Source organism: Tursiops truncatus, chromosome 1 (genome assembly GCF_011762595.2).
Source record: "Tursiops truncatus isolate mTurTru1 chromosome 1, mTurTru1.mat.Y, whole genome shotgun sequence".
NCBI lineage: Eukaryota > Metazoa > Chordata > Mammalia > Artiodactyla > Delphinidae > Tursiops > Tursiops truncatus.
In genome coordinates, this window is record NC_047034.1 from 128,125,579 (window position 1) to 128,140,319 (window position 14,741).

Here is a 14,741-nt window from a genome sequence, read left to right on the forward strand (position 1 = left end):
TTTTTAATCTGACAGGTAAAAAATGATAACTAATGCTTTTAATTTATGTGGCCTATTTTGAATGAAAGAACCTCTGATTTAAGATGAGTCATACTTATGACAACTTAGTCATGGAAACAAAGGCACGATCAAAACTGGAACAATAACAGGAATTCAGTGAAGGTTTGCTTCAAGCTGACGGCTCTAGGGATGGTGGTCTGCAGACAGAGGAATTAAAAGGTTTCACCACGTGAGGTTTCTATCACGTTGCCAAACTGGAGTATGTCTAAATAGATGACTGAACGTTTAGGGGAAAAGGGCATTTTGCAACCTGTAAGAAATACGGGAGTGTGCAAGGAGACAATGACCCACTATTGGCAGAGGTCCAGCGGACCCACACGTTCAACTCACCATCCAGTAGCCAGTGCTGGCCGCGCCTGTTCTCCAGCTCTGACAGCATGAGGCGTGTGATCACGTGATCTGGAACCAAAAGACTTTTCTCTATGTACTGCTTTGCCATATCACCAACTTCTATTAAAGACAGGAAAAAGACACTCTCAAAAAAGAAGCTTCAAAAAAAAAAAAACTTACAAACTCTTTTCTGACAGTTTTGCCTTCTTTCTCATTCCTCCCTGATGGCACGGGGAAGCTGAGAGGCACAACCACTCCTTAGAGACCAAAGGAAAAATTTTCCACTGCTCTTCTAGAAAGAATGCTGGATGACACAAACATCAACCGGTTTATTTCTTTTCATGAGCCTCAGGATAAGCAGATGGCACCTTGCTGACGCAGTTGTAGAAGCAACGCAGTGTTATTAGTGGAATGCCAAGTTCATAAAAAGATGTGAATTTTAAAATTTTTTTCAAAGAAAAAAATGCTCATATCATAATTTAAAATAACAATTTCTTATATGTGGAAATTGTAAGTTGGGTTCAGGAGAACAAATTAGCAGTTTAAATCTGCTAAATTTCTAGGAACTGAATTTCTTTTTTTAACCAAGATGAAGTCCTCTGCTCTCCAGGGATCTGATAATGAACCATTAAGAAACACATTCTTGACAGGCCAATTAAGTTCTTATAAAAACATATAGCAGAATTATATTACTAGGTTAGAAAGCTCAAGAATCATTTAGCCTCCACCTTCACCTAGAATTTAAGGCAGAGCCCTTCCTTCCCCAGACTGAGCCTATACTCCCAACTCTGACTTCAACACTGAAACGTGGGCGGTGAAGAGTTCCCATCACTGGACAAGGATCTCAAAATTAGGCCCAATGATGTGGATTCGGTAACGTGCAAGAAACAGAACATATATGTGGCTAAACATGAATGTGAACAAAACACATTCATTCAACAAGGATTTGTTGACTGCATACGATTTAACAGGTAATATTCGACAAATGTAACAGTGACTAAAAGTTGCAGTTACTGATCTCTAAGCAGTATTACTTTCCTTAAGCGCAACAGTAACAATCTTAACCGAGAGTACATATTATCCCAGGCACTTACACGTGTTATTTCATTGATTCCTAAGATCCTCAACTTTAGACAGGAGGTAATACCCATATTTTTTAATGACAGTTTTACTGAGATATAATTCACACACCACAACATTCACCATCTTAAAGTGTACAATTCAGTGGTTTTTTAATGCTTCCTCAGCGTTGTGTAACCATCACCACTACCGAATTTCAGAACATTTATATGACCCCAGAAAGAAACCTTGTACCTATTAGCAGTCATTCCCCATTTCCTCCTCCCTCTAGGCCCTGGCTTCTACTAACCCACTTTTTGTCTATAGATTTGCCTACTCTGCACATTTCACATAAATGGAAGCACACTATGTGGTTTTTTGTGTCTGGTTCCTTTACTTAGCATAATGTTTTCAAGATGCATCCATGTTGTACCACCTACAGTACTTCATTCATTTTCATGGCTTAATATTATGATTCCATTGTATGGACATATCATATTTCTTTTCACTCTTTGGATATTCTGAATAATGCTGCAGTGTACAAGTTTTTGTGTGAATGCATGCTTTCAGTTCTCTTCAGTAATACCTGTAAGGTATATATGTTTTATATCTGAAAAATCACTGTCAGACAGAACGCTCAGAGTAACTGACAAGCTTGGTGTTTGCTCTGCAATGGTCAGGCCAGCCCCAGAGCCCTGTTCTTAGTCTCATCCACCAAACTTTAAGGTACATATAAACAACAAATACACATCTTCCAAGGTGAGAGACCAAGACGTGAACTGCCTCCAAATATCCCATGAGGAAACAGTAATGAGTAGGAATTGTCTTGTTTGGAAAAGAGAAGAACCAGAGAAGGCCATGACAACAACTTACCCATAACCTGATACTTGGCCCATGGAAAAGGCATTAATTTATTTAATCCTCAGGGCTTAGAATTAGGACTAGTAGTAGGAATTATAAATGGACAGGAAAAGTTGTCTAAGGAAATGTTTGAATGGAGACTGCCCAGGAAGGGATATTATAGAGAGATTTTGAAAACTGGATTGGGGATTGGGCTTAATTCATGTTTTAGGTCCCTTCAGATGGAGGATTTATGGTATTAGGATATATCTGAATTCAGTAATTTAATGGAGAACAGTATCAAAAATGATACGTCTAAGGCCTCTGATTATCTCCTGACTCTCCTACATGGCTTCCACTGACACCTCTGACACGTATCCTGTACAAACTCAACATTCCCCTCCCACTCTGCTCTTAACCTAGTGTTTCCTGCCTCCTCAGTAATGGAGTCCTGCATTATCCGCAGTTTTCTTGGATTAAGTTACCCAAGGTCAACCACGGTCTGAAAATATTAAATGGAAAATTCCAGAAATAAGGAACTCGTAAGTTTTAAATCGGGTGCCGTTCCGAGCAGCATGATGAAATCTCTTGCCGTCCTACTCCATACAGCCTGGGATGTGAATCATCCCTTGGTCCAGAGTATCCCACCTGTTAGTCACTTAGTAGCTGTCTTGGTTATCAGATCAACTGTCTCAGTACCTTCAAGTGACCATATTTTACATAATAATGACACAAAGTGCAAGAAGAGTGATGTTGGCCATTTGGGTGTGCTAAAGAGAAGCTGTAAAGTGCTTCGTTTAAGTGAAAAGGTAAAAGTTCGACTTAAGGAGGAACGAAAAACATTGTATGCTGAGGCTGCTAAGGTATATGGTAAGAACAAATCTATCCGTGAAATTGCGAAGAAGGAAAAAGAAATTCATGCCAGTTTTGCTGCTGAACCTCAAACTGCGGAAGTTATGAACACAGTGCATGATAAGGGCTTAGTTAAGATGAAAAATGCATTAAATTTGTACAATAAGATACTCTGAGACCACATTCACGTAACTTTTAGTACAGTATATTGTTATAATTGTTCTATTTTATTTTTTATTTATTTATTTTTTTAACATCTTTATTGGGGTATAATTGCTTTACAATGGTGGGTTAGTTTCTGCTTTATAACAAAGTGAATCAGTTATACATATACATATGTTCCCATATCTTTTCCCTCTTGCGTCTCCCTCCCTCCCACCCTCCCTATCCCACCCCCACAGGTGGCCACAAAGCACCAAGCTGATCTCCCTGTGCTATGCGGCTGCTTCCCACTAGCTATCTACCTTACGTTTGGTAGTGTATATATGTCCATGCCTCTCTCTCGCTTTGTCACAGCTCACCCTTCCCCTTCCCCATATCCTCAAGTCCGTTCTCTAGTAGGTCTGTGTCTTTATTCCTGTCTTACCCCTAGGTTCTTCATGACATTTTTTTTTCTTAAATTCCATATATATGTCTTAGCATACGGTATTTGTCTTTCTCTTTCTGACTTACTTCACTCTGTATGACAGACTCTAGGTCTATCCACCTCATTACAAATAGCTCAATTTCATTTCTTTCTATGGCTGAGTAATATTCCATTGTATATATGTGCCACATCTTCTTTATCCATTCATCCAATGATGGGCACTTAGGTTGTTTCCATCTCTGGGCTATTGTAAATAGAGCTGCAATGAACATTTTGGTAATTTGTTCTATTTTATTAATTATTGTTGTTAATCTCTTTCTTTACCTAATTTATAAATTACTTTACCATAAAATTACTTTATCGAAATTACTTTATCCTAGGTATGTATGTATAGAGAAAAACATACTATATATATATATACATATATATATGTATATATATAGGGTTCAGTACTCTCTGTAGTTTCAGGCATCAACTGGGGGCCTTGGAACCTATTCCCCATGAATAAGGGGATGTCACCTAAGGTTAAGCACAGTTGTCTTGATTTTCTTGATTTTTCCCATTCTTTTGTATCTAACTGAACATGAAGATTTTGAAATTCTACTTCCACAGTGTCTCTCATATCCAAGACAACTGATCAAAACATAATAGTGCAACAGTAACAATTGGTCAACAAATTTGAGCAAGCTGTGGGGATGCTGCAGAACAGGCTATGTCGTTGTGAGGAGAGAGAAGGGCAGCGATGGCCCTGGACCACCCTGGTGGTTAACAGGAGCGCATGGCTTCTCAGAAAGCTGAGCCAAAGGAAGGCAGCAGCTAGATACACTCCAAAACCTAATTTAGAAATCTTTATAGGTTGAAGAGGAGACAATTGGTCAGAGAACCAACAGACTGATAAACCATCTCATAGCTAAGATCAAAGTGGGTCCTTTACCCATACCAATCATTGACCATCTACAAAATCAAAAGATTGCTTCTGGGGTGTTCCACGTATCAGTCAACCAAAAGAATAAATAATTAGACTACCTAAACAGCCAATTCTCAATTCTTAGCTTACCTGGCTTGTCAGTAGCATGCGAGATGGCTCCTTTGCAATAAGTACAGCAGCTAGAGTGATCCTTTTAAAATGCAAGCCCATCATAACCCTCCAATGACTTCCCATCTCATTGAAAGTATAAGCCAAGTCCTCACCTTGGTCTCCAAGGCCCTGTGTGATTAGGCCCTAGTTCTCTGACCCCATCTCCTACTTCTCTCCTCATTGCCCATCCTATTCCAGACACAACAGCCTCCTTGCACTTTCCTGAAGATCATAAGCATGTGCCCTCGCCAGGACCTTTGCATTTGTTCTTTCCTCCGCAGGGAACGCTCTGTCCTCCAGAATTTCACATGGGTCAAGCTCTCATTGCATCCAGATCTCTGATTAAGTATCACCTCAAAATGGGCTTCTTGGGGCTTCCCTGGTGGCACAGTGGTTAAGAGTCCGCCTGCCGATGTAGGGGACACAGGTTCGTGCCCCGGTCTGGGAGGATCCCACATGCCGCGGAGCGGCTGGGCCCGTGAGCCATGGCCGCTGAGCCTGCGCTCCGCAACGGGAGAGGCCACAACACTGAGAGAACCGCGTACCGCAAAAAAAAAAAAAAAAAAAAAAAAAAGTGTATGCTCTGGGACTTCCCTGGTGGTCCAGTGGTAAAGAATCTGCCTTCCAATGCAGGGGATGCAGGTTCGATCCCTGGTCGGGGAACTAAGATCCCACGTGACACGGGGCCACTAAGCCCACGCACCACAACTACTGAGCTCGCACGCCTCAACAAGCGAGCCTGCGTGCCACAAACTACAGAGCCCACGTGCCGCAACTAGAGAGAGAACACCCGCACACCGCAGCTAAAGAGAAGCCCCTGAGCCGCAACGAAGACCCAAAGCAGCCAAAAAAAACTATAATAATAATAAAATAAAATAAATAAAATTTAAAAAGAAGGGACCTGAGATAAATTTATAACGTATTTATTGTAAAATAATGCAAAATCTTGAAACTATAAAGACTAATCCTATTTGTTCTTTGTTCCTTTGGACATCATCAGACTAAGATGCCCAACAGGTTCAGGTCACTGACCACATCTCTCTCCTGATTTCACATGAACTACACCTGTCTTCAAAACCTTTCCTCTGCCATTCAGTCTCAGGGTAAAAAATTTAGCTCATCATGGGGTCAATTATTATTTGTGTTTTAACCAAAGGAAATTGCAGCAAAAAATTATTTAAATCCGTGATCTATATAATCAGTTACTCCCTACATCAAAAGGATGTTAACAGTAAAAAAATTTCTTTTTCTTTTTAGATTTGAGCCCAAATTTATGTAAAGTACAAATGTTTATCTCTTTACCACTAATTCTGAGATTAAAATGAAAGAATTTGTAATGTGATTTCTTTTTTTCTATCGAGATATGACTCACATATAACATTACATCGGTTTCAGGCCTACAACATAATGATTTGATGTTCACATATATTTTGAAATGATCACCACCATCAGTCTAGTTAACATCTGTCATCATACATAGTTACAAACTTCTTTTTTTTCTTTCGGCTGCACCACACAGCATGTGGGATTTTAGTTCCCTGACGAATGGATCGAACCCACACCCCCTGCAGTGGAAGCACGGAGTCTTAACCACTGGATGGCCAGGGAAGTCCCTAAACGTTTTTTCTTATGATGAGAACTTTTAAGATATATTCTCTTAGCAACATTCAAATACGTAATACAGTATTATTAATTATAGCCGCCATGTTACACATGACATCCCAGGACTCTTATAACTGAAGTTTGTACCTTTTGATCCCCCAAAGCCCCCGCCTCTGGCGACCACCAATCTGTTGACCACCAATCTGTTCTCCATATCTATGAGCTCAAGGTTTTTTTGTTTTGTTTTGTGTGTTTTTTAGATTCCACATAAGTGAGATCATACAGTTTATTTGCTCGTGATATCTGCATTTTTATCAAGGGACAATACCCTTTCAAAACTACTGTTAACGGCTTCATAATGAGGCAAAGAGCCAATAGGCTACAATAAATTACCACCAGGCTGGGAATCTGGAGTCTTGATCTGAAGTTTGCCTCCAAGTCTCTGCCCACAGGACTGAACACATCAATGTCCTTCACTTATCGCGGCCTCAAGTTTCCTCATCTGCGCGAGGGAGGTGGGCTCTTCCTCTGCCATCCCAGAGGTGGAATTTCAATTTCCCGTACCTGGCTTTTGGCTTAGAGGGCTGGCTCCTCAGTACGCCTGAAACCACAGCAGGATCCTTTCCACCACCAAGACTCTACCTCTGAGGTGAGGACAGGGACCCCAGAGACTGAGAGTCTCCCTGCCTTCATGGGCAGCTAAGGCGCTGATCATTACGCCCATTCTAGATGTGAGGAGTGGCGTCCGGACCAGAACTCGGGCGTGACAATCTGCCTGGGAATAAGGGCCAATGCTCTGTTTGGCCTCTTTGCTTTTTTTCCTCTCTAGCCAGACTGGATATTTGCATTCACTTAGTCTAATTTTGTACCCTGGGTCCAGAAATATGTTGGCCGTGGGTGTGTTTCTGTAATAGCCAAGATAAAAATATGCATGGACAGAAACCATGACTCTGGATAGGGTAGGGGCTAGCATTACTGAGAAAGAAGGTGATCCAATATCTAAGCACAAGGAATACCCTTAAGCCTTCTCATCCCACTAGCAGGTCAATTATGTGACCGCCCCCCCCCCCACACACACAGATTCAAAGAATCAAATGGTACAGTAACTTCATTTTAAGACTTTAAATAAATCGTGAAAAGTAAAAGATACTGGAATTTCATTAAGCCAAAAAAAAATCTGGATGTCCTACGTCGGGAATATTTTCTTGGCCTAGAATAGGAACACATGCATTTATAGACACACCATGAACATCTGGAGAAGGACCACACGCTGCCTTATGTAAGCAGCAAAGGAGAAAAAGAAGATTGGGGTGAAGGCAACAGAATCTGGGCAAGGGAACAAATGGGGAAAGGCAAGTAATAGTAATCCACAAGGTTTACCAAAATCAAAGATGAGTTTTAGACCCAGAGCATTTAACCATCTCCTCAAGCTCAAGTTCTGCAAGTCTGCCTTGGCATCCACCACACCAGGTACTTTCAGCTCCAAGGGGTGGGATCATACTTCAAATCTTACAAGCTCTCTAGATTTTCTCAACTCCCCTGTGACCTTATCACAACCCAACTACTAGCCCCATTCAGAGGACAGGGAGGAATTTCACTTTTAAAGCAACAAAAAAGGAACTCCTTCCCATTGCAGAAGATCCCGGGTGTGGAATCTGGCTGTACCAGGCGTCTTGTCGGCTGCCTCTCTGGGCAGGATCTTGGCTGCAGATCTGTACAAGGGAAGCTGCTGTTTCCTCCAGTGCCATCTGCTCACACAGAATGGATTGCTACTGCTGCCCATGGGGGACTTTTTTTTCTCTCTCTCTCTGCCTCCCTCCCTTTTCCCTCCCTTTGTCATAGCTTTCCGGCAATATTCTGGTCAAGCACTACTCCAAGAACACCGAAGAGGTACACGTTCCCCAGCCTCCCGTGGATGGTAGGAGAGAGTCCTGCGAACAAAGGGAACGAGAAGGAGGGAAACAGCTGCCGCTCCCACTCTTTTTGCTGGGGCTCCCAGTGGGGTCACGTGGTCCACTGAGAAGGCCGACATGCAATCATCCTTTAACACCAGCAAGGACAACAACAACAACAATAATAATACCAGAGGGCAGTCATATGAAAAACAGTACGGAGGTTCTGCAAACAATCAAAAACAGAACTACCATATGATCCAGCAATTCCACCCTGGGTATTTATCCAAAGAAAATGAAAACACCAACTTGAAGAGACTTATGTAGCCCCATGTTCACTACAGTTCAATAGCCAAGATATGGAAACAACCTAAAGGTCCATAAGTAGATGAATGGATAAAGGAAAGGTGAGAGAGAAATACATACTTACATACATACATACACACACACTCATATACACACAGACACACACACACAGCGGAATATTACTCAGCCATAACAAAGAAGGAAATCTTGCCATTTGCCACATGGATAGACCTTCCGGGCATCATGCTAAGTGAAGTAAGTCAGACAGGGACTTCCCTGGTGGTCCAGTGGTTAAGAATCCATCTTCCAATAAAGGGGATGCAGGTTCGATCCCTGTTCCAGGAACTAAGATCCCACATGCCACGGGGCAACTAAGCCTGTGCGCGCAACTGCTGAACGCCAGAGCCACAACTAGAGAGCCCGCGCACCGCAACTACTGAGCCCATGTGCCACAACGGGAGAAGCCCGTGCTTTGCAACGAAGATCCCACATGCTGCAACTAAGACCCAACACAGCCAAAAATTAAATAAATAAATAAAAGTAGAGAAGGAAGTCAGAGAAAGACAAATACCATATGCTCTCTCTTATATGTGGAACCTAAAAAAAACAACAAAGAAAACCAACCAAGCTCGTGGACACAGAGAACAGACTGGTGGTTGCCAGAGGAAGGGGGTGAGGGATGTGTAAAATGGGTAACGGGGCTCAAAAGGTATAAACTTCCAGTTGTAAAATAAGTCAGTCATGGGGAATGTAATGTACAGCATGGCAGCCACAGTTGATAATACTGTACTGCATATTGAGAAGCTGTTAAGAGAGTAGATTTTAAAAGTTCTCATCACGAGAGAGATGTGAATTAACAAAATTAATTCTGTTAACTATGTGACATGTTAACGAGACTTACTGTGATCTTTTCATAAGATATACAAATATCATTATGTTGTACACCTGAAACTAATATAATGTTGTATGCCAACTATACCTCCATAAAAATAAATGAATAAAATAAAATCAGGTCAATTTAAAATAGATAGATAAGATAGACAGACAGAGAGATAGACAGACAGACAGATAGATAGAGTGTAATGGGGGAAAATACCAGAGGCAACAGTCATTAAACACTTAAGTGCTGGACCAGTGGTTGTCAAACTGCTGTCAGTATCACAATTCTGGTTTTGAAATTAAAAAGTGTTTTGTACACAAAAAGGGAGAGTATTACAAATTTTTTAAATGTATGTCATTTTATGTATTTGTATGTATATAGTTAATTGCAAGGTTCTAATTCCTACTGTTCAAAAAATGATTAAAGATGACAATTTAGGTGATACAGACAAACTTTAAACACTTCATAAAGGAGACAGTCTCCTTTCAGAGAACTGCAAAATGGGGCAGAAGGCAGGAAGCCCTTTATAGGATAAAGAATAAAGAACAAGGAAGAGACAAGAAAAAGATATCTGATTGGCTGGGGCCACATCGTCGGTCGATCTGGTTTAGGGTGAGAAGACCTAGAGCTGGCTTGGCATTTGGGGACTGGCTGACTGGATGTACCACGTTTACGGTCAAGCAGAACACTGACATGGACACGAAACTTACCTGAGTTTCGGTTTGCTGGTGTGGCACACCAAGCAGAAGCAATTCCATCTTGGGCCTAGAAATTTATTTCAACCTTATTATGGGTCACATTAAAAAAATTAAACACTGGGCCAAGCCCTACTCAAGCCACTTATATGCATTGTCTCATTTGATTTTTACAACAAGGCTAACACGTAGTACCTTTTTTTTTTTTTTTCTGGCCACGCCACACAGCATGTGGGATCTTAGTTCCCTCACCAGGGACTGAACCTGTGCCTGCTGCAGTGGAAGAGCAGAGTGCTAACCACTGGACCTCCAGGGAAGTCCCAGAGGTAGTACCATTATTATCCTTGGTTTATAGTTGAAGAAATGGAGATACGAAGTGCTTTAGCTTCCCAGGCGATGCATTCCCAGAGCCTGTATCTTACATGCCAGTAAGTGCTGGATTCCCTGGCCCTGCCTCCAAGCCTCTCTCCACTTCCTCAAGCAACTAGTCTCTTCCTCCCAATTCCTCCCAGAGTGCCATCCTTTGTTCAGCCATCTGCCCTCTCCCCTTCTGAACTGAGAACATCTCAACTGCAGGTCTGGTCTAGATGAGTGACTTAAACTAAGCCTCAGGGAGCAAAGGATGCCTTCAAGAGGTTTTCAAAGTTGAATAAGTAAACAAATAAAAATAGAATTTTTTAAAAAGGAAGGAAAGCAAAATGTAGCAAGAAAAATAAATAAATAAACCCTGACACTTGAGGGTCTGTCCTAGGCAAAGGGAAACTAAGTCTCTTTTTTTAATAAATTTATTTTTTTTGGCTGTGTTGGGTCTTTGTTGCTGCGCAGGGGCTTTCTCTAGTTGTGGTGAGCGGGGGCTACTCTTCGTTGCAGTGCGCGGGCTTCTCATTGCGGTGGCTTCTCTTGTTGTGGAGCACGGGCTCTAGGCACATGGGCTTCAGTAGTTGTGGCACGCGAGCTCAGTAGTTGCGGCGCACAGGCTTAGTTGCTCCGCAGCAATGTGGGATCTTACCTGGACCAGGGCTTGAACTCGTGTCCCCTGCATTCGCAGGCGGATTCTTAACCACTGCGCCACCAGGGAAGTCTTGGGAAACTGAGTCTTAATAATACTCTTCTCTTTCTTAGAAGTACTTGAGGGGACATAAGAAACTTTTACCTAAAATTTAATAAGATTTATAAAACACACTAAAGTTTTAAAGCCTATGTCTACACTTCATTCAGGGAAAGCAATTTAATGAGTTTTTGGCTCAGCAAAGGTAGGGCTAGGATTTATCTGTGGGGTAGACGCTGAAAACGTAAACTGCTCTGGATAAGAAAGTAACAACAGGTTTTGGATGATTGAAAGCTGGTAGATAGAAAAAGAGCAAAATTTCCAGAAGGGAGAAGAACAGGAAGGTAAACTGAACTTGAAGGTAGGAGAGGGGCAGGCAGGGCTAAAGGGGTGTGTAGGGAATGGCAGACAGGTTTTCAGACAGTGGTGTCTAATATGCCATGTCAGGACTTCCCTGGCGGTCCAGGGGTTAAGACTCCATGCTTCCACTGCAGGGGGGTCCGGGTTCGATCTCTGGTCGACTGGGGAACTAAAATCCCACAAGCTGCGTGGTGTGGCCAAAAATAATAATAATATGCCATGTCAAGATGTTGCTTATGCCAGCCTCTAACCTTCATCACCCCCAAACCTTTAATACAACCACCTTAGATTAGGAGTCCTCTGGAAGAAGAAGATTAATGTCCAACAAGGAGTGAGGAATGCAGAAGACGGCAGCCCTTATGAGACTGAAAAGCAGAAGTGAAGAATTCCAGGGAAGCGTGAAATCTGAAAAAGGAGTGATTAGAGAGTGGCCAGTACCGTAGATGGTGGAGTGAAATGCTGTGTACTGACCAAGCAGGTGATGGGAACCTGAGTCTTCCTAACTCAACAGATAATGCTGGAGGACCAGCCAAGTGCCACAGACTGTTCCCCAGGGTCGCCCCTCACCCACACCATGAGAGCACGTCTATGCCTGAGCACAGTCACTACCAGGCCGCACATCGTAATGACTCAACACTAACGACCAAGATGTGTGGTTTGCAAATCTCTTTAAAACTCAGTCCAAGCTGGCCCAGAAGCAGAAGTAATGAGGAAGAAGAGAAGAAAGCACTGGATTTCACTCTCTGACTCTGGAAGTCTTACCTCACTAACTAATCTGAAGATGAGCTGGTAAATTACCCAACAGGAAACATAAACCTCCGCCCATTAAACCAAAGGATTGCTTTCAGGCTAGGACAATGTATGCCCAGTTAGTTGCCTCTATTCCAAAAGGAGTTCCTCAATAACTGAGGATGTTTCCCTTGTAAATGAAAGGGCCACTGGTTTGCTGGCCCCTCGATGAAGCTGAATTCTACACTACACTTGAGTGTGGAATATGCACTCAGGTCTCTACATCTTCTGCTAGATATGCACATACATGCAACTGAATGCTCCACCAGATATACAATTTTAGACTCAACTTAAAACTTTCACACTTTCTCCACCCACCAAATGAAAGAAGGAAAACAAAGCAGACATATATAGCTCAGCAACTGCCACAGCTGTTCTCTAAAAACTGGTACAAAGAAGGTGACATACACTCTTTTGAGACAAGAATTTCTCATCCCTTTTTTTTTTTTTTAAATGCTAAGCCAGAAGATACCTGGAGTCTCTAAAAGTGATCAAATTCATGCAATAGAGCCACCTCGACACAGCAAAGCACCACTGTCTGGCAGCAGCCAACAAAATGAAGTTATGTTTTAACTCATTCCACTTCTCAAGTATATAACTGGATTCCACTCTTTGGAACATAAAAACAAAATGAGAAAACCTGCAGGTAAATTTAAACCTAATCAAAGCCAATGAAAACTGCTATGGTGATTATTAGTTTATTTAGTTTTACGTATTTTATGCAAAGCATCAACAACACCCACCCAGTTCACGTAACCTTTTAAGAACAACTATTTCTCTTACTTTGTGCGAAAAGCAACATTGGATAAATCTGTATAAGGAAAGAAGGAAAGACTACTGCAATAGGGTGGTGCCCAGCAGATAGCTTGCCTTGCCTATGTAACATCTGGACTGTCAAGAACATGGTTTAAAACATTCTGCAGCTTTTTTTTGCCCTTCACTGGTCACTAACTATGAAAAAGATTTGCAGGACATGTTTATAATCAGGCCTGGGGCTTCCCTTGTGGCGCAGTGGTTAAGAATCCGCCTGCCAGTGCAGGGGACAAGGGTTCCAGCCCTGGTCCAGGAAGATCCCACATGCCGCAGAGCAACTAAGCCCATGTGCCACAACTACTGAGCCTGCACTCTAGAGCCCACGAGCCACAACTACTGAGCCCGTGTGCCACAACTACTGAAGCCCACGCGCCTAGAGCCCGTGCTCCGCAACAAGAGAAGCCACCGCAATGAGAAGCTTGCACACCGCGACAGAGTAGCCCCCGCTCGCCGCAGCTAGAGAAAGCCCCTGCACAGCGACCAAGACCCAATACAGCCAAGAATAAATTAATTTAAAAAAAAGCATCAGGCCTGTATAACTAAAGGCAAACTGGAGCAGAACCAGAATTACAGAAAGACTCTATCACCATAATTCAACTTCTAGAAACACCACTTCCCAACCCCCAGTGGGGTCCTGCCTTCTGTCACTTAGAACATCTCCTACCGACTAACAGTAGTTCCAGCTCCGGCTCAGCCACCATCTGTGTTTGTCTTTCACAATCCCCACCATTGAGGAGAATCAATGTTGCAGTGCTGTTTGGTTTGGCTGGATTCCCCTAGACATAAGCTCAGTGCATGCATTTTTTATTCTCTGGGGTGTGAACTTCAGCAGTGTTTGAAGCATGACATTTGGAAACCTAAAACTGACCTTGATTACGAGATTTGGACTGGCATTCTGAGATAACGTCACAGAAATATCTAGGCTGGGGAAAGTAATCCTTCCACAAGGCTCTTAGAATGCATTTCCTCCACAAAACTAACATCCCTGCAATAACTACATAACAGACTTGCATAACTTGCATAACTGCAAACAGACTTGCATCCCTGCATAACTACAAACAGACATCAACACACAACACATTTGCCTGCAACCAGGGCACTCACCTTGGGCAAAAAATTGGAGAGGGTACAAGAGAAAACAAGCTCTAGTAACCAAGATAGATATTTTAATCCAGTGTTTTCAAATATCAAATTCAGGAAAAAGTCCATGATGAAAAACTATGAAAATTTTGAAGAGGATCCAACCCTGCACACAACTCATTCTCACTCACCTCACCCTAATCTCAGTCCTGTCGGATCTGGTCTTTATTTAAAATGTTGGCATTTGTTCATTTTACTGCATTACACTACGACTCACCTTGTTTATTGATTTTTTTTGGCACCCCTTTAAATCTTTTACTCAAGGAAAATGCCTTGCTCATCTCATCCTAGCCTCAGCCCTGCCAACTCATATTAACTTAATACGCACAAGGAAACCCTGTGAGGTAGCTCTACCATTACACAAGAAGTTTAGGGTTAGGTTAGCTACTTTACCCAAGTTCATACAGGTAG

General features: G+C 42.2%; 1 protein-coding gene across 2 annotated transcripts in view; it reads right to left on the reverse strand.

Annotated features, from left to right (window-relative positions):
• Positions 1-14,741, reverse strand: part of AK4 (adenylate kinase 4) — a 73,230-nt gene that overhangs the window by 41,989 nt on the left and 16,500 nt on the right. The window contains exon 3 of one of the 2 annotated variants that reach the window (XM_004324251.4): positions 391-510. The exons of the other annotated variant lie outside the window; for it this stretch is intronic. Within the exon in view, the coding sequence (XP_004324299.1) occupies positions 391-510 (120 nt within the window). The remainder of the gene's footprint in view (positions 1-390; positions 511-14,741) is intronic. 2 annotated transcript variants of the gene reach the window in all.